General features: G+C 34.7%; 4 protein-coding genes and 1 long non-coding RNA gene across 5 annotated transcripts in view; 2 read left to right on the top strand and 3 right to left on the bottom strand.

Annotated features, from left to right (window-relative positions):
• Window positions 1-1,731, bottom strand: part of LOC9328734 (leucine-rich repeat extensin-like protein 1) — a 2,831-nt gene extending 1,100 nt beyond the window's left edge. Inside the window, exon 1 of the mRNA XM_021013582.1 lies at window positions 376-1,731. Coding sequence (XP_020869241.1) covers window positions 376-1,578 — 1,203 coding nt within the window. The 5' untranslated portion in view covers window positions 1,579-1,731. The remainder of the gene's footprint in view (window positions 1-375) is intronic.
• A 5,707-nt stretch (window positions 1,732-7,438) lies between these two features.
• On the top strand, window positions 7,439-11,894 carry LOC9328733. Its single transcript, XM_021012184.1, has 3 exons — window positions 7,439-7,987; window positions 8,702-9,254; window positions 11,746-11,894. The coding sequence occupies exons 1-2, from the start codon at window positions 7,546-7,548 to the stop codon at window positions 9,211-9,213; spliced, it is 954 nt and encodes a 317-aa protein (XP_020867843.1). The 5' UTR covers window positions 7,439-7,545; the 3' UTR covers window positions 9,214-9,254; window positions 11,746-11,894.
• Window positions 9,949-11,614, bottom strand: LOC110224825. The gene is made up of 2 exons (XR_002329308.1): window positions 11,436-11,614; window positions 9,949-10,456 (listed from the first exon to the last, which is right to left on the bottom strand). It is a non-coding gene; the product is annotated as an uncharacterized LOC110224825 (long non-coding RNA).
• A 946-nt stretch (window positions 11,895-12,840) lies between the features above and the next one.
• LOC9325974 lies at window positions 12,841-13,985 on the top strand. Its single transcript, XM_021014980.1, has one exon. The coding sequence runs from the start codon at window positions 13,098-13,100 to the stop codon at window positions 13,770-13,772; it is 675 nt and encodes a 224-aa protein (XP_020870639.1). The 5' UTR covers window positions 12,841-13,097; the 3' UTR covers window positions 13,773-13,985.
• Window positions 13,986-16,976: 2,991 nt separating this feature from the next.
• Window positions 16,977-18,720, bottom strand: LOC9325973. Its single transcript, XM_021015111.1, has 5 exons — window positions 18,512-18,720; window positions 17,917-18,052; window positions 17,759-17,818; window positions 17,514-17,576; window positions 16,977-17,389 (listed from the first exon to the last, which is right to left on the bottom strand). Exons 2-5 carry the CDS (start codon window positions 17,974-17,976, stop codon window positions 17,120-17,122), a joined length of 453 nt encoding a protein of 150 aa, XP_020870770.1. The 5' UTR covers window positions 17,977-18,052; window positions 18,512-18,720; the 3' UTR covers window positions 16,977-17,119.
• Between the last annotated feature and the right edge of the window lie 2,142 nt (window positions 18,721-20,862).

Below are 20,862 nucleotides of genomic sequence, written 5' to 3'. Positions count from 1 at the left end.
ATGTAACACGGCGCATACTGACGAATACATGTGTAGGAGACGGACGAACATAGTCTCAATATTCACTCGAGGGCGATGATAATGGTTCAGGCGGTGACACGTAAACTTTGTGACATGGGTGAGCAGAATCGTACATCACCAGTGGTGCCGTAGGAGATGGGTACACGTAATTCGGTTCGGGCGTTGATTAGACGTGCGGGAATGGGGGATGAGGCTAATCTCAGACGGTCAGCTACATTTTTTACTATGGCGTAGGAGGTTGAGAGTATGCTTTGACCAGTCGGGCAATAAGTTCAATCAGCACCTGATAAAAGACCTCCTAAAACAGTTACGGTCATTTTAAACGACGTTGGTGGAGGAGGATCCAGTACATTAAAATCCAGGAGGAAGTTTCCGGTCCTCAGGTGACATCTTAAACGTAGGTGGTGGTGGAGAGAAGATGTTGTAACATCCAAACTTACTGCAATCAACAGGATGAGCAAGCAGAGATAAGCACTGTTTAGCCGATCTTTGACGAGCCAAACCGGTTAGACAGTTCATGGTACCGTTCACCACAGCATCGGCCAACGAACTAGCTGCGCACACAGGAGGACGACCGGAGAAGAAGTTGGAAGAGTAAGTGAAGTTCTCAAGATTAGAAAGCTGGCAGATACTTGGAGGAATAACTCCTGTGAAGCCATTGTTAGCCACGTGAAGCTCTTCTAAGCTCTTCATGTTTCCGATGCTAGATGGTAATGGACCTTGTAGACGGTTTGAACTGATGTCGAAAACCGTCACTTTCTTGAGGTTTCCGATCTGAGGAGGTAAACAACCGGTTAAGTTGTCGTTGGAGAGGATTAGCTCGTTGAGTGTCTTCCCCATTTGACCGATACTTCCCGGTATGCATCCTCCCAGATTATTGTCCGCAAGAACCAGAGCGGAAACAGGGGAATTCCCCATGTTCTTGGGAATCCCGAACCGGAACCGGTTATGGTTCAAGAATATAGCATCGAGCTCTCTATCGAAGAGCTTTGATGGGATCTTGCCTTCAAACTCGTTGTAGCGGAGATCCAAGAATTTGAGGGAAGGCAACGAGAGGACAACCTTAGGGAACTTACCGACGAATCGGTTGTTACTAAGATCAAGCTCGTAAAGAAGCTTCATGCGGTTAAACGTGAGAGGGACTTCACCGCAGAAACGGTTTGAGTTAATGTGGAATAGAGCGAGATCGGAGAGGAGACCAAGCTCGGAAGCCAAGTAACCAGCCATGTCAGCGTGGTTGAGGTCAATGCCAGCAACGACTCGGGTTTTCGGGTATGAAGGTGAAGGAGCACAATAGATTCCATTGTAGGAGCAAACATCTGAGCCGTTCCAATTAGCTGTAAAGTTGAAAGGATCAGAGAAGATTGCTTGTTTCCATGATTGGAGAGCAATGTAGGCTTGACGTAGCTTCGGGTTCTCGAACTTGAGACGTTTGTCTACTTTGATATGACTGTCTAAGTCGCTTTCATCGCCGTGATCTGCTTTGATCTGTAAGAAACAAAAGGAGGAGAGCAAGAGGGTGAGGAAAAAGAGGGAACGGAGAGGAGGGAACAACATTGTTTATGGGTCAAGAAACCCAATTTTACTAGTTATGAACATCTAATATCTCTATGTGCTCCATCTTTATAAAACAGTTTAGAAACTCCAAAGTCGTATCTCTTTCTCTCTCTCCAATTTGTCTTTCTTTTCTTTTTTTTTTTGTTCTGAATTTGTCAATTAGTGACATGTTTACACGTTGAGGAAAACGTAGAGAAGACAGAAAGAGCTGACCTTTGCGCGGAGATAAAACCATCGTTACCAAATTCCTCAAACTTGGACGCACGTTCCTAGAGGTTCTCTGATGTTAAAAAACAAAATAGTCAGCCGTCAACGTTAAATCATATAAAGTATAGAGTTAAATATGCTGATAACTCAAAATGACATTAGAGCACGATCTATGAAATTAGAAACGGTCAAAGAAAGAGAAACCTGCACGCACGACCAAATGGGAACAAAACTTGGACGCATGTCTGTCACAAAAACGTGTATATATCATCATTCCTTAGATATTTCAATCCTTAGATGTTCATCAGTTGTCAAGTCTTCCAAAAGGTGAGCAATAACATAAAAGAGCAAGATCGATATCTTTTTTGGTTTTTAGAATAATCTGAAATAGCGTGATCCTAATTTCTCTGGTTTTCTTTCTTTACAGTGTCTTGGAAGCGACGTAGATATTTAATATATGAACAAGAAATCTTACAGAGACACTCTTAAATAAGTGACTCAATGGTACAAGATGTTGGTAAGAGTTCTTGTATGAACAAGAAATCTTACAAAACATAAAGTATGGAAGATAAAATCACATAATAAGTCGTGTATTTGTCTGATCAAACAAAGTTTAAAGAAAATTAAAAGTTATGCGTATATTCAACATAAAATGAGCTAGATACCTCATTTTTAAGCAATGCGCCGGGTAGTTAAATAAACAAAGCTCAAGTTCAAGTGATTTTCCTTGTCTGGAGATTGATCCAAGGCAATGCATATATAGTCCCCTATAACAGAGCAAGCAATGTCCAATATTGATTAATGAACGCAAGGAAAAACAAAACTTCAATTGTAAAGCATGTTGAAACAAGAGAGTGATAGGCCATCCAAGATTTTCCCGATGAGAAAACCTCTAGCTAGCATTGATAGTATGAAAAACCCGGTCCACAAACATATGCATACCATCATCAGTGTGTCATTACCACAGTCCTGTTCTTTTTTGGTCAATTGGCTAAGAAACGATCCGTGGTGGAATTGGTGAAGCATTGCTATTATCGTTGTCGTTGGCGGCTGTGGAATTGGTGCTTGGAGTTGTGTCAGCAATCTTAAGAGAGGAGAACACTAGAGGGGCGGACCCACGTTATGAATGGTAGAGGCATTTGCACCCAGTAATATATATAGTAGATGTTTTTTAAGTAATACTGAATAAACTAGAATGGCAAAATGGTATGGAATACACCCACTAAATGTCTATAGTACTAATAGGTTTGAATCCTCTCAGAGTCTCAGTAACATTTTGCACCCATTAATATTTATGTTGGGTCTGCCCATGACTTGTATACTTGTCAACCAAACCCCGAACATTGTGTGTGTCGCTAGCACGACTTAGTTCCATCCTGATGTCCTTAGACGAGGCTGGTTTGAACTAGACGAAGAATCAATTCATCCATGTGGTTGCCTTCCTCCATATATATTTACATAAGTCCAAGTTTCTCATCAAAATTACGACACGGAAATAAGCAAAACAAATGAGAAAAGTTTGAAATGTTAAATTTGAATTTGATACATTAACATCAAGAATTATGAGTTTTAATTACCAACTACTCAAAAAAGCAACAACACAAAAAGATAAGGGAAAATTGGAAATAAAGGATAAATATATGAATTCTATGAACAAATATCAACTATTCCTAAACTACCCTTTGCATAAGATTGAACCAATTATTTCAAAAAGAATTAAGAAAAATATGTATTAAAATGATAAAGAAGACATGAAGATATATAAAATGTCAAAAATATATTGTTTTGTTTTCGTTTTAGATAGATAAAATTTGATCTATAAAGTTTAGAATATGTCTTCTGAAATTAGAATGTATATTCTATACACTCTACATGTTCTACAAAATTTAGATTATGTATTCTACACACTCTACATGTTCTACAAAATTTAGAAGTCATTTCTTTTCTACGGTATTTAGAATACTAGTTTCTACGACTTTTAGAATACATATTCTATACTTTGTTCTTTGTTCTACAAAAATTAGAATATGTTTTCTAATATTTACTCATGTTCTAAGAATGTTAGAAAACATATTCTTAAGATTTTTTTTTATTCTATAAAAATTAGAAAGTACATTCTATCTAATTTAGATTTTCTTTAAAAAATCTTAAAATATGGAAATTGAATATAGTGAATTTGATTACATCTGCAAATTACAGAAGTTGAATTCTGAATACTTTAATATTCTTTATACCTAAGTGAATAAATTATAACACAAAATAGAATTTTTCTTTATACTTAACACTTTTTCCTATAGATTACGCTTAATTTCTTGTTTCAAAACCCGGAAAATTATAGTTGCGCTCCATAAAGAAATTGAAATCAAGGGAGTGAGATAGAGAGAGAGATTGAAGAAGAAGAAAAAAAAATTATTTAGTATGACGTTATTCGAGAGGAGAGAATAATTACGAAATCTTAACTTTGATGAGCAAGAGAATCAAAGAAGAAGAAGATATGTAATAGAATAGGAATACAAATATACGTTTGTGTATATTAGGAAAGCTTAGTTAATAGCCTTAACGGCTCTCTTGTACAATCTCTGTTATATATTCACATCAATACTATAGCTCCGATCATCGATTGGATTAACCTAATCAAACATGGTATCAGAGCTAGTACTCTAACCAGCCGCCTCCCACATCCGGCTATGCTGTGTTCCTTGGAGACAACCTCATTTCTTGGTCATCCAAACGACAACAAACCGTCTCCCGCTCCAGCGCAGAAGCCGAGTACCGCGGTGTCGCCAATGCCGTTGCGGAGACTATATGGATACGCAACCTCCTTCTCGAACTTCATTGCCCTCTTTCAACAGCCACGCTTGTCTATTGTGATAATGTGAGTGCAGTTTACCTTTCGACAAACCCAATACAACACCAGCGGACTAAACATGTTGAGTTGGATATCCTATTTGTCCGTGAAAGAGTGGCACTTGGTCAGGTTCGTGTCTTACATGTTCCTTCCGCCCATCAATATGCCGATATCTTCACCAAAGGCCTCCCTACTTCTCTATTCAACGCATTCAAGTCCAATCTTCACGTTCATAGTTACCACGGTTCGACTGCGGGAGGGTAATAGAATAGGAATACAAATATACGTTTGTGTATATTAGGAAAGCTTAGTTAATAGCCTTAACGGCTCTCTTGTACAATCTCTGTTATATATTCACATCAATACTATAGCTCCGATCATCGATTGGATTAACCTAATCAAACAATATAAAATTATCTACGGCAAAATAAATAATGAAATGTAATTAAAAGTTGATTTTGTCCTATATTTTTTCCAAATTGTTTTTAGAAAGAAATCAATGTAATTTTGAATTTTTTTTAATAGTTTAGTAAAATTTTAAAAGATTGGGGGCATATTGGGATTTTAATTGTATGAAATCATATATGACCAATATTAAAGTATATATGACCAATCATGAATATAGAATGCATAGATGGACAATAGTTTAATTATTTGTCCTTTATTTCTAATTTTCCCTAATATCATTTAAAGCTAAAATATCGTCTAAACTTACCATACATTTTGGCTATCATAAAATAAAAAAAAACATCTACGCTCTGATTCACGAACGTGGATCTCTCATCTACAAATAAGCTATTTAAGCGAAAAAAGTTTAAAATGGCAGAAGATGGTCAATCTAACCTTACCACCCAGCAGTATTTATCTGCTGAGAACAAAAGAATGATTGAGGAAGTGTTAGCCCAGGTCGCACAATATATAAGAATACCAAGCCGAACCATTTTATTGAATGCAACAATAACAAATTACAAACGACAATTAATTACTAGTTGGGAAGACTGAAAATTCATTAAGTCTGTTTTAATTTAATTTTTTGTTCAAGTATTTTGCCTACTCTCAAGATTGACCCAAGGCGATGCATCCCTAACACACATATTGCTAGTAATCTCCAATATTGAATAATGAAGGCAGACAACGACAAAAAATAAAATAAAAATCTAATTTTAAAGCATGTGGAATAGAAGGGGGATGTGCCTTTAGTCAAGTGGTTAAGTCCACTTGACTCCGCTTTCTCCACCAGAGTTCGACTCCACTAAATCGCGTTACCCCGCGCAATAGGGATTGACTATGGATCGGGCTTTGTCGATCCAAAAATGTCAAAAAAAAAAAAAAAAAAGCATGTGGAATAGAAGGAGTATCTCAAATACTCTCTAGAAGATAATTTTAAGGGATGATATTCCAACAAAGAAAACTACAATATCCACATTCTTATTGTCTCTGAATAAACAAAGCTATAATAAGCCTATAACATTCAACATTTTATAAACTCAACCAAGGTTGATCAAGATAAAGATAAAATCCAAGCTTATGTTATCAGCAAATTGGGAAACATGAATGAACACAACTTTAGATACAGACAAGCGATCATGTCATCATTGTCCTAGTGGGTAAAATATAATCAAATGGATCACTGTATTCATCAATTTCAGACACTTAAGAATCCATGATCAAGAACCACCCAGTAATTGCCAGTTAAACAGATCAACACAAGGTTTTAGAGTTCTACAAAGGATTTAATTAGTTTATTCAATAAGGAATTAGTTGTATTGTGGCAGTAAATTCAGAACTAATCACCAATTACATATATGATTATTGATCACAGTGTTCAAGAGGAAGCTATTGGAGTTAGAGAGTTAGAGAGTTAAGAGGATCGGAGCAGTCCAATATAGACCCATAAAAACGTTGTGAAACTGTTTTTGATTACTTTTTTTTTTTTTGTCAAACATGTTTTTGATTACTATTTAACATATATTTTGAGATTTTTATATGAATCAGTCAGAAGCAAAAAACTAGTGTCGTCACGTGTAATTGATAAGTTTCTATCCGGATGAAGCCATTAGCGGTGACAAGTTTTAATATTATTCAACTACTAATTGCATGAACAATCGAAACCTTTAGATTCATTGAATTTAGACAACTTTCCAGATTCATTGAATTTGGACGTGATTTGGGTTTACTATACTTCTGGTTTCCGCGCCAGATATTAGAAGATATCAGAAAATCTACCGAAGTGAAAAAAAAAAAAAAAACACAAGACGAAAGATCTAACCACAGCTTGCCACGTGGTAACCACAATTTAACTTGTTGCTGGTACGTGTGTCCACGCGCTACTATGTAACCGTGACCGTGACCGTGACCGTGAGCTAGCTCTTTTACTCCTTCCTACTAGTATGGATACTTTGTCACGGACGTTGGTTAATAAATCTTGGCGTCCGTTAATCAAATTTTTCTAAGTAAATAAAATAGACAAAGGTGTTTATGTAGATCTGAAAATGTAAATTAATTGAGTGAAAAAAAGAGAAGAAATCTTTATTTTTTTTTCTGAAAGTAGAGTTTAATAATTATCACTTATAGAACCATGCATCTCTTTTTCCCAAACTAGAAAAATTGACTTTACTATTATTGACTAACATTAAATGTTTAATTTTTTTTTTATCTTTCTGAGATTATCCTTTTAAAAGTGAATGTATCTGGACAATATGGTGGTAATAATTGAGAATCTAAAAATTTATCAGCCAGCACATCCCAAAACTGTAATTATTTTAACGGGATTTAGGGTTTCTCCGTTACACAAAACGCCGTTAATCACTTTTTTCACCATCCTGTTGTCATATTTTACCATTTGTCATTTACTCCGTCAAAAAGTCAAAGTCTCTGTCCACACAATTAAAACATATCACTAAATATAATTAATGTTGGTGTGTGTATATATATATCCCACAAGTCGCAGAGAAGATGAGAAATCAAGAAAAAGGCATAAAATGGTAGAGATAGGGGGACGATTTATCCGAACAGCGGCGGCTTTTGATGTGGCGGCGGCGCGTGCACGTCCTCCATGCGCTAGCAGCAGCGGAAGCGATCACTCTCCGGATGACACAGAAGATCTTTGGGATCTGGTCGAATCTTTTATCGACAGAGAAGTGGAAACTTTACCTGAGGAGGCTTTTGAGGAAGAAGAAGATAAATCGGATGAGGATTACGAAGATGTGAAGGAGAGGTTACGGGAGATTCTTGAAAATCACGGAGGCGAAGAGCGGCGGAGAATCATGGATGAGGCGGTTAATGCTAGTCGGTTCGTGGTCGGAGAGAAACGTCACTTTATGACTTATCTACGTAACAAAGGTTTTGATGCAGGTAATAACAATTATCTCTATTACTCTTTGTTTGTATGAAATTACAATTTTATGTAGTTGATTTTCAGGGATTGGTTAAGTTTGTTCGGTACAATCTTAAAATGTTTAGCTCAAATCCGTTGATATATAGTTTTGTAGGGCTGACTCTTCTAAACCTAGCTAAGCTCTTGGAGTTTTTGGTCATTTGATTTTATTATTTTATTTTTGTTAAAGGTTGAACTAGTGAAAACAAAATTAAGCTTTGCATAGGAATGGTTTTAGAGGCGTGATTACAAAACATGATTCAGAAATAAAATTGATATTGAGATTGTGTACTGCCTTTGTCAATATAGATCGACTAGTACATTTGAGTTTTGAGGTTGATTATTTAGTCATTTGATTCTTATAAAGAAATCCTGGCTAGTGCAAGTATTTTCTCCCCCATACACATCAAAGCATATATACAATGACATGTAGAACAAATCACATTAGGATTTAGATATGAATTTGTTGTATCTGAAATCAAGTGAGATGCTGATGAAATATGTTTATGCATATATATCAAACATATCATTATAAGATTGTTTTAAGAACAATAATCGCATGTCAATTTTTATCTCATTTGATGTTGTAATATTCACATTTTTTATGGATGTGTATAGTACCATAATGGATACATGTTTTGGATTTAAATGTGCAAATATACTGAAATGAAAAGATTGATCTACGTGTATAGGTCTCTGCAAGTCCCGGTGGGAGAAATTTGGTAAGAACACGGCCGGGAAGTACGAGTACGTGGACGTCAAGGTAGGAGATAAGAACCGTTACATCGTCGAGACAAATCTTGCCGGAGAGTTCGAGATTGCTCGGCCAACTACAAGATACCTATCCCTCTTAGCTCAACTGCCACGTGTCTTTGTGGGAACACCTGAGGAGCTGAAACAACTTGTGAGGATCATGTGCTTTGAGATCAGGCGGTCGATGAAGCGAGCGGAGATTTTCGTGCCGCCGTGGAGAAGGAATGGTTATATGCAAGCCAAGTGGTTCGGTCACTATAAACGAACCTCTAATGAAGTGGTGAGTAGGGTTAAGAGCTGTGGCTGTGGACCGCGTGTAGGGTTTGAAGAATCGGTTAAAACGACGGCGTTTATTGGTTTTAAAGAGGGGGAGATGAAGAGGAGTGGTTTAAAGGTTGGCCGGCTAACGGTAGCTTTCACCGGCAGTGAAGTGGGGTTGCAAATATTTTAGAATAAAGTACAGGGCTCTAGGTGTTGATGTTTCAGAGTTCTTTAGAGCATACTTATAGGTGATACTGATATAGTATCATTAGGAATTTTTTAGTATTATTTATAATATTTGTTTATTGATTGAGATTTTTTTTGATACTCCTACTAAATATGTTTGCATTGGTGAGACCGCTTTAAGTATCATTAAAAAAAAATTCAAAATCAAAAATTAATATATTAAAACATAGGATTACAAAAGGTAATATTACAATTAAAAAAACGTAGAATATACTTAAGCAAAATAAAACATAAAATTCAAAAAAACTTTAAAAAACATGATGATAAAAATAATTTAGTCGCTTGTAGTCAATTACTTTGGCCCGATTTTTGCCAAATATGTTCAATCAAATCTTCTTTCAATTGTCGATGTGTTTATTCATGACATATTTGAGCGCGATTGGCCATAAAAAATAATTTTTTAGCTAGTAATAATTTTTAGTTTTTTTTTTGGGTAATGAATTAATTTTTAATAATTATACAAGTGTAGTAAATACACCAAAATATGAACCTGAATTAATTAATCTGTTAAACACGATGTGTTTTATTAGAACTAATGAAATGTCAAGATTAGTTTTTATTTTTAAATGTGAAGTCTTGGACATTCTTTGACAAGTTCTTTTCTCCAACACTTCCATCAAGATTTTCCCCAAATCGTGTTCAAGTTTTATGACTCTCTGAATTTACAGACAAGAAATAGTGGTTTGTTAACCTTTGGCAGATTCGATGGCCAAATGTTAGAAGACTATATTTGCTCAAGAAGTAACACAATACAACAAAGTTTCCAAAACAAGTCTAAGACAAAACCTCATCCAAAAGATTGAGAGAATCCAGAAGAGGGCAAGAAGAGAATCTTGGCTGTGTGCATATATGGCAGATTATTTGAAACTAGAATTCAAATAATCCATATAATAGTAGTAATTTGCAAAAGGAATCGAAGCACAATACTTGCTCGAAAAAAGGAATTCTTATTGAACTCCAATATATGGTATATGGTTTATCATGCACAGCAATATATGTTATACATTATGCTGCAATGTTCGTAAATACCAGAAAAAAAGATGATTCAAGCCGTTACTACTTGCTACACTGATCAAAAAGTTAATTGCTATATACGGAAAGAATTAATCCCGTAAAAATCACGTGCTTTAAAGATGTTCGTAAAGCTTTTCTCTAGACCCATTTTCATAGGTCCTCCTTGAATGATCCTGTCAAAAAGAGATTGTATCATTTCAGTGAACTGTATGCACAAAAGAATGAAATGAGACCTCGAAAGAGCTCATCAACAAAGCACAAAAAAGTTTCAGACTTTGAGCTTTAAACCACAGAAAACTTCAGAACAAAGATGTCCAAAGGGTCTTCTTTTGCTACTTGATCATTCAAACTTTAGAACATCACTCCAACTAGAAATCAATCAAAGTAACAGAAAGTTCTGACATTGAAACAAAAGTCCAGAATCATTGATACCACTGAGATAAAGACAAAACATTTTATCATTGATACCACTGAGATAAAGAGAAAACATTTTATCATTGATACCACTGAGATAAAGAGAAAGGATTACAAATCTTGTTAGACAAGAATCTAAATCAACAAGTAAAATTTGTGTAGAGTAAAGATAAGATTCAAGTGTTGACTGTTGAGTACCTAAAGTCATCAACAAGTTGCCGTAGATATACAAATCCTAAACACTACACACACACACTTCACCTTAAAACATAGTGAGGAAAACCATCAAACATCTTAAGGACACGATTCTATGAAGTTTGAGATTTAAAGAAGATGAATACTTGCCGGAAACATACAAAAGCAGAACACAAGAGAGTAAGCTCAAATACCCAAATTCTCAAAATCAATAAGTAAGCTCAAATACCAAAATTTCCTAATGTAAGGCACTATACTTCTGCAAGTTCAAATACCCAATTCTCAAAATCAATAAGTAAGCTCTAATGCCTAAAGTAAAAACCTTAGTTAGAGAAATCACTATGAAACAACTCACGGAGAAGATGGGTTTAAACCTGACATGAGGGAAACACGAAAAAGGACTACTTGAAATCGAAGAAACCCATATTACAGAACACTCTCAATACAAAAATCCATTGATTGGCAAAAACGTAAGCATGAATCAGAGAAATAGATAGAAATTAGGAGGGATTGAATCTAAATTGCAAACGAAATCAAATTTACCTTAGCTCGTCAGGGAACAAGCTCGTAATCGCCGGCGTGAGAGAGCTCGAAATCGTCGGCGTGAGGAGAAGCGGAGGGACCGAAGGCAGGATCGAAGAGATGCAATGGATCGAAGAGATGCAATGAATTTTTTTTTTTTTCTGTAGCCAAAACGCGTTGCAACGCCAATCATCACATGCCACGTCATTTGATACTGGTATCAGAAATATCAGTCCAATGATACGGCTCAGGCCCAAAAAGGTTGTTTGGTCCATTAAATAATATTTTCTGGGCTTCTGATACTCAGAAAATATCACCACTGGGCATGGTCTTATACTATTGTAAATGTATAAGCTTTGGGGGTTTAGAGAAGCAATTATCTATAAAGTTTTTGTTTGGCTACCAAAACTGAAGTTGTAGTGGTCTATATTATTTTGTTTAGGCATTTTAAATGGGGCCTTTTTCACTTTCGGCCCGTTATATCATTGGCCCGGCTCTATCGGAGTATCCGATTGCTTGTCTTTCTTACAAGTCTACTTCTGATTTGTTGAAGGAAAAACTAAAATATTAAAGGATTGATTGGTATGTAGCTTATATTTGAGATTCAGAGTTATAGCCTATAGGAGTAAACTGCAACATCTTACTCAATGTGTCTTCAATAATGTTTCCATTTATCAAACTTTTATTGGAGTGTGGTGCGTTTATTTAGTTATAAAAGTTAATTGGATGATTAAACCTTAATGATCGTTTGCAACTCTTTCCTCTAAACTTTATTTATAAAAGCAAACTGAATGATGAAAAGTACAGGGTACTCATTTAAGTGTCTTACCAATCACACCGTAAATAACACTGTTGCAAATTGCAATCATCTTGATATTTTACATTTTTACTACACTGAACTAACTCTGGTAATGGACTGCAAGCTCCACTATACATCATCATTCTAAAGTTTTGAACCTAAAAACTATATATGACTGTCGATTAAATATTGGATATAAGCAAATGATATACTATAATTCATACTTGACAAGTGTTGGACGATATAGGCTGTGACTAGTGTTGGACGATATAGGCTGTGACTGGTTAAAAAGTTAGAAGAAATGAAAAGAAAAAATAAAAGAAAAAAAATGTCACATCAAGAAGAAAAATGAATTCTATTAGTTTTGAGGAAGGAATAATTTTTCTCCTTTAGTTACTTTTTGATGTTTTCATCTGATATAATTTTCTTTTGATTTTTTTTTACTGGTGCATGTCAAGAAAATAAAAAATTCTTTCTTTTTCATTTCTTCTATTAAGGGTGACCAGTCACACCCATAGTATAACTAGAATAAACACTTTTTCTGTCAAAAACTTAAGCATTTTTAAGTTTGGCCAATAAAGATAAGTTAATTTTATATACAAGTCAGCCGTCTTAGCTTATTAATTGGTCTAAACAAAAAAAAAATTACTAACTTGTTACTGACTACTTTTTTAACCGTTTTCATGAAAATCAAAATGGTCGAATGATTTTGCCTAAACCTAGCTTTGCCATTAAACAAACGTTTAGGCGGTGGATTTTTAGACGAGGGACAATAACTAAAAAACAATACCGAAACAAACAAAACCTAATAAACCTTTCGGTATTTAAAGTCTCGATAACATCTTCTTCCACAAGTCTCTCTCTCTCTCTTCCATAGAAAACCTATGAAGAAGCTCTACAGAAAAGGAACCGTGCACCCATCGCCGCCGCAGATAAAATCCGACGACCACCTTCTCCCTCTCCTTCCCGTCGCCATCTTCTCTCTCGCGGCGGTTCTCTCGCCGGAAGACCGTGAAGTTTTGGCCTATCTCATATCAACCGCTTCTTACTCCGGCGACCGAAACCCTACCTCTCGTCTGAATAAGACCAAAGCCCACAAGAAAACCCATTTCGATAATCACTCGCCTCTCTTCCACTGTGACTGCTTCAGCTGCTACACGAGTTACTGGGTCAGATGGGACTCGTCACCGAGTCGTCAGCTTATTCATGAAATCATCGACGCTTTCGAAGATAGCTTGGAGAAGAAGAAGAAGAAGAACGTTACTGGTAAGAAAGATCGAAGAAAGCGTTCAGGAAAGTCTTCTTCAATTCTTGCTAGTTCTAGCTTTAGTACGGATGAATCCGAGATTCCGAGTCGACTCGGTGAGTCAGTTGTGAATTCGTGTCCATGTTCAAGTTCGAGCGAGTTGGCTCAAGATGGTGGTGGTTGCAACGGCGGTTTGGAACCAACGGATGATTTTTGTGCCCGAGACGCTTGTGAGGAGGCGGAGGATGAGAAGGGAACCGTGAGGAGATTTTTGAGTTTCATTGGTGAGAAAGTTTTAGGTGTTTGGGGATAAGAAAGTTTTGCCTATAAAATTACAAGAAATAAAATGTTAGAAATGTTTTTTTTTTGTTGTTGTTAATTCACTTGGATGATCTTTTTCTAGGCTAAAATGTTAGATTATCCCCAAAGTTTTCATGTGAAAACATTAATTGTGTTTATAATGCGACAAAAATGTCATTATATTAAACACTTGATTATATAGAAATGGTCAGTATAATTGCGCGTATTAAATACGCTTGAATGTATGCACACATTAACTACAAAAGTGTGACCACAACAAAGTAAAAGAAAAAAAAAAAAATCAAACTTACATCACGTATTATTTTCTTTCTGTCAAGATTAAAATAGATTGTATTATTATTGAGAACAATGCAAAGCAGAATTGTTACTTCCTAGATACTATATAGCTATAGACAATTAGACATATGAAATTGATTATTCATCGTCTTTTAGGATGCCTTGGTAGAGACTAGAGGCTTTTAATTAAAATATGTATGTGTACTATATAATATTTTTTCTGGTCCAAAGATAACTTTTATGCTGCCCACCACCACAGCCATTTTTATGCTTCAATGAATTGTTGTTGTACATTATTTGTCTGTACATTTTTGCCCTTTGCGGATCACTCAATCTGATCCCTTTCATCAAAGCGTAAAGGCTATGATTTTAAATGGAAATTAAAAATTTTTTTTTTTAAAAAAAAAAAAAAAAAAAAAAGCGTAAAGGCTAACTCTAAACTTCCATTCCTCAGAGTACATATGATCGCAATAAAGGAATTAATCATTTTATAACCTTTTTGTTGACATGTCAATCGATTTGTGTTAGACTTCTCACTTCTCCGTTCTTATCAGATCGTATGTACTTCTTTTTAGTATAGGCCAATTAATATCCATATATAATTCGGACACTATATATATGTTTTGTAAAGTTCTTATATTGAATAAAAAAAATGGACCATACAAGAAATATTTGTCTTCGAATTTTATGAATAAAATTCTCAATCATACATCCATTTTCTTCAAATATACAAGGTTTTTTAGGGAGTGTTTTTTTTTGGTACATAGAAAAATAGTTAAACCTACAAGAAAAATTGAGTTTTTTGACAAAAATAGTATAGAAAAATATATTTCTGACCGCACAAAAGCTAAACTTGCAATTTAGAGTTGATTGCGCGGTCAAAAATATACTCTTTTGAAGTATTTACGAATTTCTTTAAGTATTTGACTCATATATATTACTGTCTTTTGTAAAGACTAAAAGGCAGGTGGGGTTTTGACAAATGAGCTCTTCTCAAGCTATATATTTTTCAGATGGTTAGTATTAAAAACCCAAGTTTTATTCTAAATTTCAGTTAAACATCTATTTGTTTAGGTAATCATGGTTCTGATTTGGTAATCCTTTATCTGGCGTTTTTTGTTTTTTTTTTGGGATTTTTTGGGATTTCTTCTACGTACAATCTATTTTTTTCCTCGTTTTGTTTTGTTGAATCCAATTCTAAAATAATTAAAATAAAAAAGTGAAAATTTTGAATACCAGACTTTAAAACGTGCAATGACGGTTGTGCTGGATCGGTAAGATATTATCATCTGCATCATTTACAAAGGTTATAAGATACATATTTTATAGACCTGTAAATGAAAAATCCAAATGCAAAGGCTTTAAACAACCAAAAGTATTCAAAAGTGATCAGATCATCATTCTTGTCTCTTGGGTAATGAATGGTATGTAACCACGATAAAATAAATACTTACTACTAATTCAACTTTTTAGACAAAACGAGGGAACTAAATCCTAGAAATGCGGATTTTCCAGCATTGGGTTTGACAAAAGAAAACAGAAAGAGGGGACATAATGGCTCTGGTCTCGGTGTAACACTTTACTCACATTTCTCAAAGACAAGTATTTTTGTTTGAACTAAATAAGAGTATAGTGTTTGGTAATTGAATGTAATAGTTTCAAACCAACGTTTTCTACTCGACTTGAGTAACAGTGACCAAATGCAGACATATACGTTACAAATTCCGAAATTCGTGTGACAATTACAGATAATTTAGATATACATTATTCAAGAATTATTGATGTCTTTTTAACCTATCAATAAAATATATAAAATGTCAAGAGGAAAAGTGTCGTCAGTCATACTGTTATGTTTTCACTTTTTATATAATGTCAGAGAAAAAGATGTCACCAGTCATCGTCAGTGATCACGACAGGAGCTTTCAACTTTTCAAGCGTGTTTGAGAGTTTTTATTGATTCAGTAGACTTGGTACTAAAAAACTCAACGCAACGTTTTTGACTCGTTACTTATGTGTATGTGTTGCGCTGGCATCTTCTTCTTACTATTTGAAAAGTGAAAACCTAATAACCTGTTGAAGCAAGTACTACATTGACATTGAATCATTAGTCTAGGACTTAGAGCATATAAGATTCTCTTTCACTACTCGTAGTCTTAGTTCGACTTTTTTAAATTTCGTCAACCAAACTAACCACAAAGCTATCGCAAATGCAACAAGGTGTTTTTTGGTTAACTATAAGTGCATGTGTATGACTCGATGGGCCGTTGTGAATAAACAGAAGATTTTGAAAAGGGCCTTACATAACTCAACACACCCAAATAAATTATGTCTATTATGACAAACACCCGAGGCCCATAAAGATTTACATTTTGACAGGGCTTCAGAACGAAATATACTGTAATTCTTTTTCTTAGACTCTGCAACAAATTCTGAATATTTTTCAAGGGAAAATGAATATGCATATGGGGCCATTATTCACTGCATAATTCTCCTTTGCCAATGTTTTAATTATACAAGTTATGGTTGAGCTACGTTGTCCAAATTGTCTAAATTATCTTTATTTCAAATTTCCAAATTATCTTTATTCGCAAGTTCAATCAAGAAATCGGCCAATTAGCTCCAGTAACTAATTAGTGATTGAAATCGCCATTTTAGGGTAAAATTTTGTTTTTTCTCATCATAAGAGCATGGTCATAGGTGATACTAACAAAATATCATTAACAATTTTTTAGTATTATTTATAATGTTTGTTTATTGTTTGAGATTTTTTATGATACTCTACTAAATATGTTTCCATTGGTGAGACCGGTTTAAGTATCATAAAAAAAAATATATATATTTGCAAAATCAAAAATATATATATATAAAAACATATGATTATAAAAGGTAATATTACAATTAAAAAAAACATAGAATATCCTTAAGCAAATAAAAACATAAAATTCAAAAAAACTTAAAAATACATGATGATAAAAATAATTTAGTGTTTCTCCTTCTTTCCTTGTTTCTCTTCTAGCAAGCAAATGATCCAGTTAATTATTAACGAGTAATTAGGGAATGAAGTTAAGGGGTGATACCACTGAGAAGGCATGGGATTAGGTAAAACAAAAACATAAGAGAATTGAGCATTACTTTGAAAGACTGCAAGTCTGAAAGTTTCTGAATTGTTCCATGCTCAACAAAGCACGAATCTGAGAACACGATATTGCTGACTCCAACATTGTTGGGGCAAGCTTCTTTAAGTCCTGATAGCAACAAATTCTCCATCCTTTCTTCCTCTGACGCAGCAATATATGGGAATGCCAATGAGAAGTTGGAAGCTGTAAACAGATTCTGTTGAAACGACGACTTGGATGTTAGAGTATTGTGAAGTTTAAAGCAAAAAACTATGTCAGAGATCTGTGTTATGAATGCAATATCAGAATTCCATGATGAAGAAATGATAAAGTGCACTTACACTCAATGTGTTAACAAGGGCAGAATCCGAGTTCCTTTTAGAAGAAACATCAGAAGACAGTAACTGCAGGCGGAAAAGAACATGTATATTAGAATTCTCAACATAGCACAGAAGGTACAGAGCAAAGACGATTTCCGGCAATATTAAAAACATCAGTTTCTTCACAATATCACAACAAGAAACCAACGATCCAAATGGTGATTTATGCTTAATGTTAAAACGAAGGTACTACAACATTCACTTACCTCTCTGCCTATGAACACAAGTGCAACATCAACACGTTGCTCAAGCTTCTTCTCTGAGAACTAAACAAAAGAGACAGTAAAATAACAATAAGAAAAGCCATTTGACATCCAGTGAGTTGTAGAATTGAAAACCATAAGATCTTAAGAAGAAACCATACCAGAAAGTTTGACCAACCTCCTTGAGTGAAAACAGAACCTACTAGATCCTTTGCAGACATGACCTGATAATTTACAACCTCATCCAATAAGCACTGAACTTGTTATCAAGAGTACCCACTCGTTTCCAACAGAAACCTGCAAAATATCACATGAATCACTAAGTAATCACATCCTCAATCACATTAAAGACAACCATATATATTTAGCTACGACTTTTGCATAGACCAAGAAATTCAAATGCTTGACTTTTCCAGTTTTGGCAAGACTTCAATCACAGATATATGTGGCATTGCCTCACACTATAAATTTACTACAATAAGAACTCATGATGGTTACAGATATATATAACGCCTATTTGCTTTACAATTACCAGCTGTGATACATTTCATATCAAGTTAAACGATATTCCCAAACCAAAGAACAAAGAGACCTTAAACGTTCATGAAACAAACAAACTAAACAAATTATTCCATCAGCTATATCAGAACGAGCAACATATATATAAAGAAGCAAGCTTTCAAATCCAAATTCGTTATGTAACAGAGAAAGACAGAGACCAAAGCATCTAAGGTAAAAGGAAACCAAAGTTCATACCGTTCTTCAAATCAAAATCAAATCAGAGAAAGACAGAGACCAGAAAATCAAATGGAGAGGTGAAATGGATCGAAGAAGAATCGGCGGAGGAGAGATGGGATCGAATCTACACAGAAGAAATGGATCGAAGAAGAAATCGCGGAGGATAGTAGGGATCGAAGAAGAATCGGCAGAGTTTCCAGAAATTATTTTTTTTTATCTGTTTTGCCAAAAAAAAAAAAATCGCGGGTCCAATGGGAAACTGACATGTCACACGATACTGAGTATCACAAGTACAACAAGTATCAGTGGACTGATACGTATCAGGCCCATTTAAGTGGTTTGGTCCATTATAAAATCATTTCTGGGTTAATGATACTGAGAAAAATTCACTGGTGTACATGGTCTAAACACTTTTGTCCAACTCCAATTAATTACTATATATTGCATTTGGTCAACTAAATTTATTTCATCAAATAAAGAAATTCACAAATATTATACGCATAAGAAATTGAACACCTAAAGATATAATACAATAATTCAAAACCTCGTGTTTTTTTTAATAGAAAAGTGTTAATGCGTCGGTAATCTGAATATTGTCCACAAGGATATATAATTACCCAATCGGATCAAAGTGAAGAAATAATAATTTGATTCGTCATCCGCATTTTTTCGATCATAATTTTGAAGAAAAATTTTTTAAAAAAAAAAAAGAAGATGTGGACGAGCAACAATCAGATCGTAAACCAAAACAAAGAACGACTGAAACGATATCTCGGCCAGATTAATTTCCCTCGCCGGTTCATCAAGGACTCAGAGACACCGTTACTCTCTCTTGCCCGATTTTAAGAACCCCGAGGTTTTTCTTTTTTTCACAAAATCAAATCAAAAACATTTAAATTCAAAAACTCAGATCCAATCAAAGAGACGAAACTAATAAACATTCATAAACCCAAATAATCGAGATAAGTAGGCTCAAGTCTCCACAGAGGTATATATAGTCTGTATGACACAGAGCGATGCCCTAAAAATATTCTCGAAGGCAAAGTTATTAGTTTGGGCCTTTGGGCTGAAATATAAATCGCCCCAACTTATATAATGGCCGATGTTTATGTTCTTTTTCCAATCTCTTTTTTTTTTTTTGGGTATATTTTCCAATCTTTTAACGTTACTATAGTCTAAACTTGAATATATAGTTCATATAAATAAGAACTTATAACCCACACAATTATTGCATAAATAATCACTCCCAAGCTTAACACACCAGATTAATCACTTGGTTCTTGACTTTTTTCTAACATTAACCCCAATCCTTAAGACTTATATATTGACACTAGGTGATTGCCCGCGCGCATGCGCGGGAAGAATGCTGCATAAATGGTAAAATCATGTGAAATAAGGGATTGTTTAGGTGATACTTGGTAGTGTAAGAAAAATATGGTAAATTGTTTAGGATTTAGTGTGATAAAATTATGGAAAATGATGAAATTTAAAAAATTCAATAATATTATAAATGCTAAAAAATAATAATAAATCATCTTTTAAAATCATTCACCAACAAAATAAGAAATCAACGAACATCATCACTCCATGGCATTCTCCTTCCGTGTTATGATCGGTACTTGGTCATTTTCAGGATTCCTAACATCCGATTAAGAACACCATAAACAGTGAATGTCCAGTCGCCAACTTTAGAGTTTTGATTGTAAACGGAAAAAAAAATACTTACCAACAAAGCATCTCGTCGGTAATACTGAGATCCGGATTCAACATAATCCTCGTACTTCCGGTAACATTGGTACATCTCCACCTATGTTCCTGTGATAGCTCTAATTTCACAAACTTGATAATACATATCACTGTGTTACGTGAACGTTGCTTCCATAAGTCATAGAACTCGACTGCAAGGTCACATGTTAAACGACATTCTAGATGGATACACTTAATTTTAAGATTTGAAGAAGTCATAAGACATTATATTCTGGTTTAAATCTTTAAAAGAATAGTTACTTACTCAGTATCACGTAAACCAAAGCACAGCTCAAAATATCCTCCTTGAGAATGTTCCATGGAAGGAACAAAAACCAACTCTCTCACGTTGAGAATTTTGCCAATAACATATATGAAACACACACATGAATAATACAGTCAGAACATGAATCGCAAATAAACTCCAAAAGCACAAATAAATTCATAAATTAGGCTTACCAACGCAAATATTCGGGTTAACAATACCACTCAATATACTCACAAACTCAGTTAGATTGAAATAGGTTCTACTGGAGCACATATTAATACTTTGCACTAAAGTGTCCGAACGAAACACAATCTTGAATCTATGCGGTACTGGTCTCAAGATGCTGTTAACCCGG

This window comes from Arabidopsis lyrata, assembly GCF_000004255.2.
Source record: "Arabidopsis lyrata subsp. lyrata unplaced genomic scaffold ARALYscaffold_1, whole genome shotgun sequence".
Taxonomy (NCBI): Eukaryota; Viridiplantae; Streptophyta; class Magnoliopsida; order Brassicales; family Brassicaceae; genus Arabidopsis; species Arabidopsis lyrata.
The sequence above is the reverse complement of the archived record's forward strand: the minus strand, read 5'-3'. Positions and strand labels throughout refer to the sequence as shown.

Bases quoted from the DNA above. Each gene is read 5' to 3' on its own strand.
- LOC9328733 (XM_021012184.1), top strand. From the start codon at position 7,546: ATGTTGGTGTGTGTATATATATATCCCACAAGTCGCAGAGAAGATGAG. The intron at 7,988-8,701 runs GTAATAACAATT...CTACGTGTATAG, and splicing joins TAACAAAGGTTTTGATGCAG to GTCTCTGCAAGTCCCGGTGG.
- LOC9325973 (XM_021015111.1), bottom strand. From the start codon at position 17,976: ATGTCTGCAAAGGATCTAGTAGGTTCTGTTTTCACTCAAGGAGGTTGG. The intron at 17,577-17,758 runs GTAAGTGAATGT...TTCCGCCTGCAG, and splicing joins TTGTGTTCATAGGCAGAGAG to TTACTGTCTTCTGATGTTTC. The intron at 17,390-17,513 runs GTAAGTGCACTT...TCGTTTCAACAG, and splicing joins CCCTTGTTAACACATTGAGT to AATCTGTTTACAGCTTCCAA.
- LOC9325974 (XM_021014980.1), top strand. From the start codon at position 13,098: ATGAAGAAGCTCTACAGAAAAGGAACCGTGCACCCATCGCCGCCGCAG.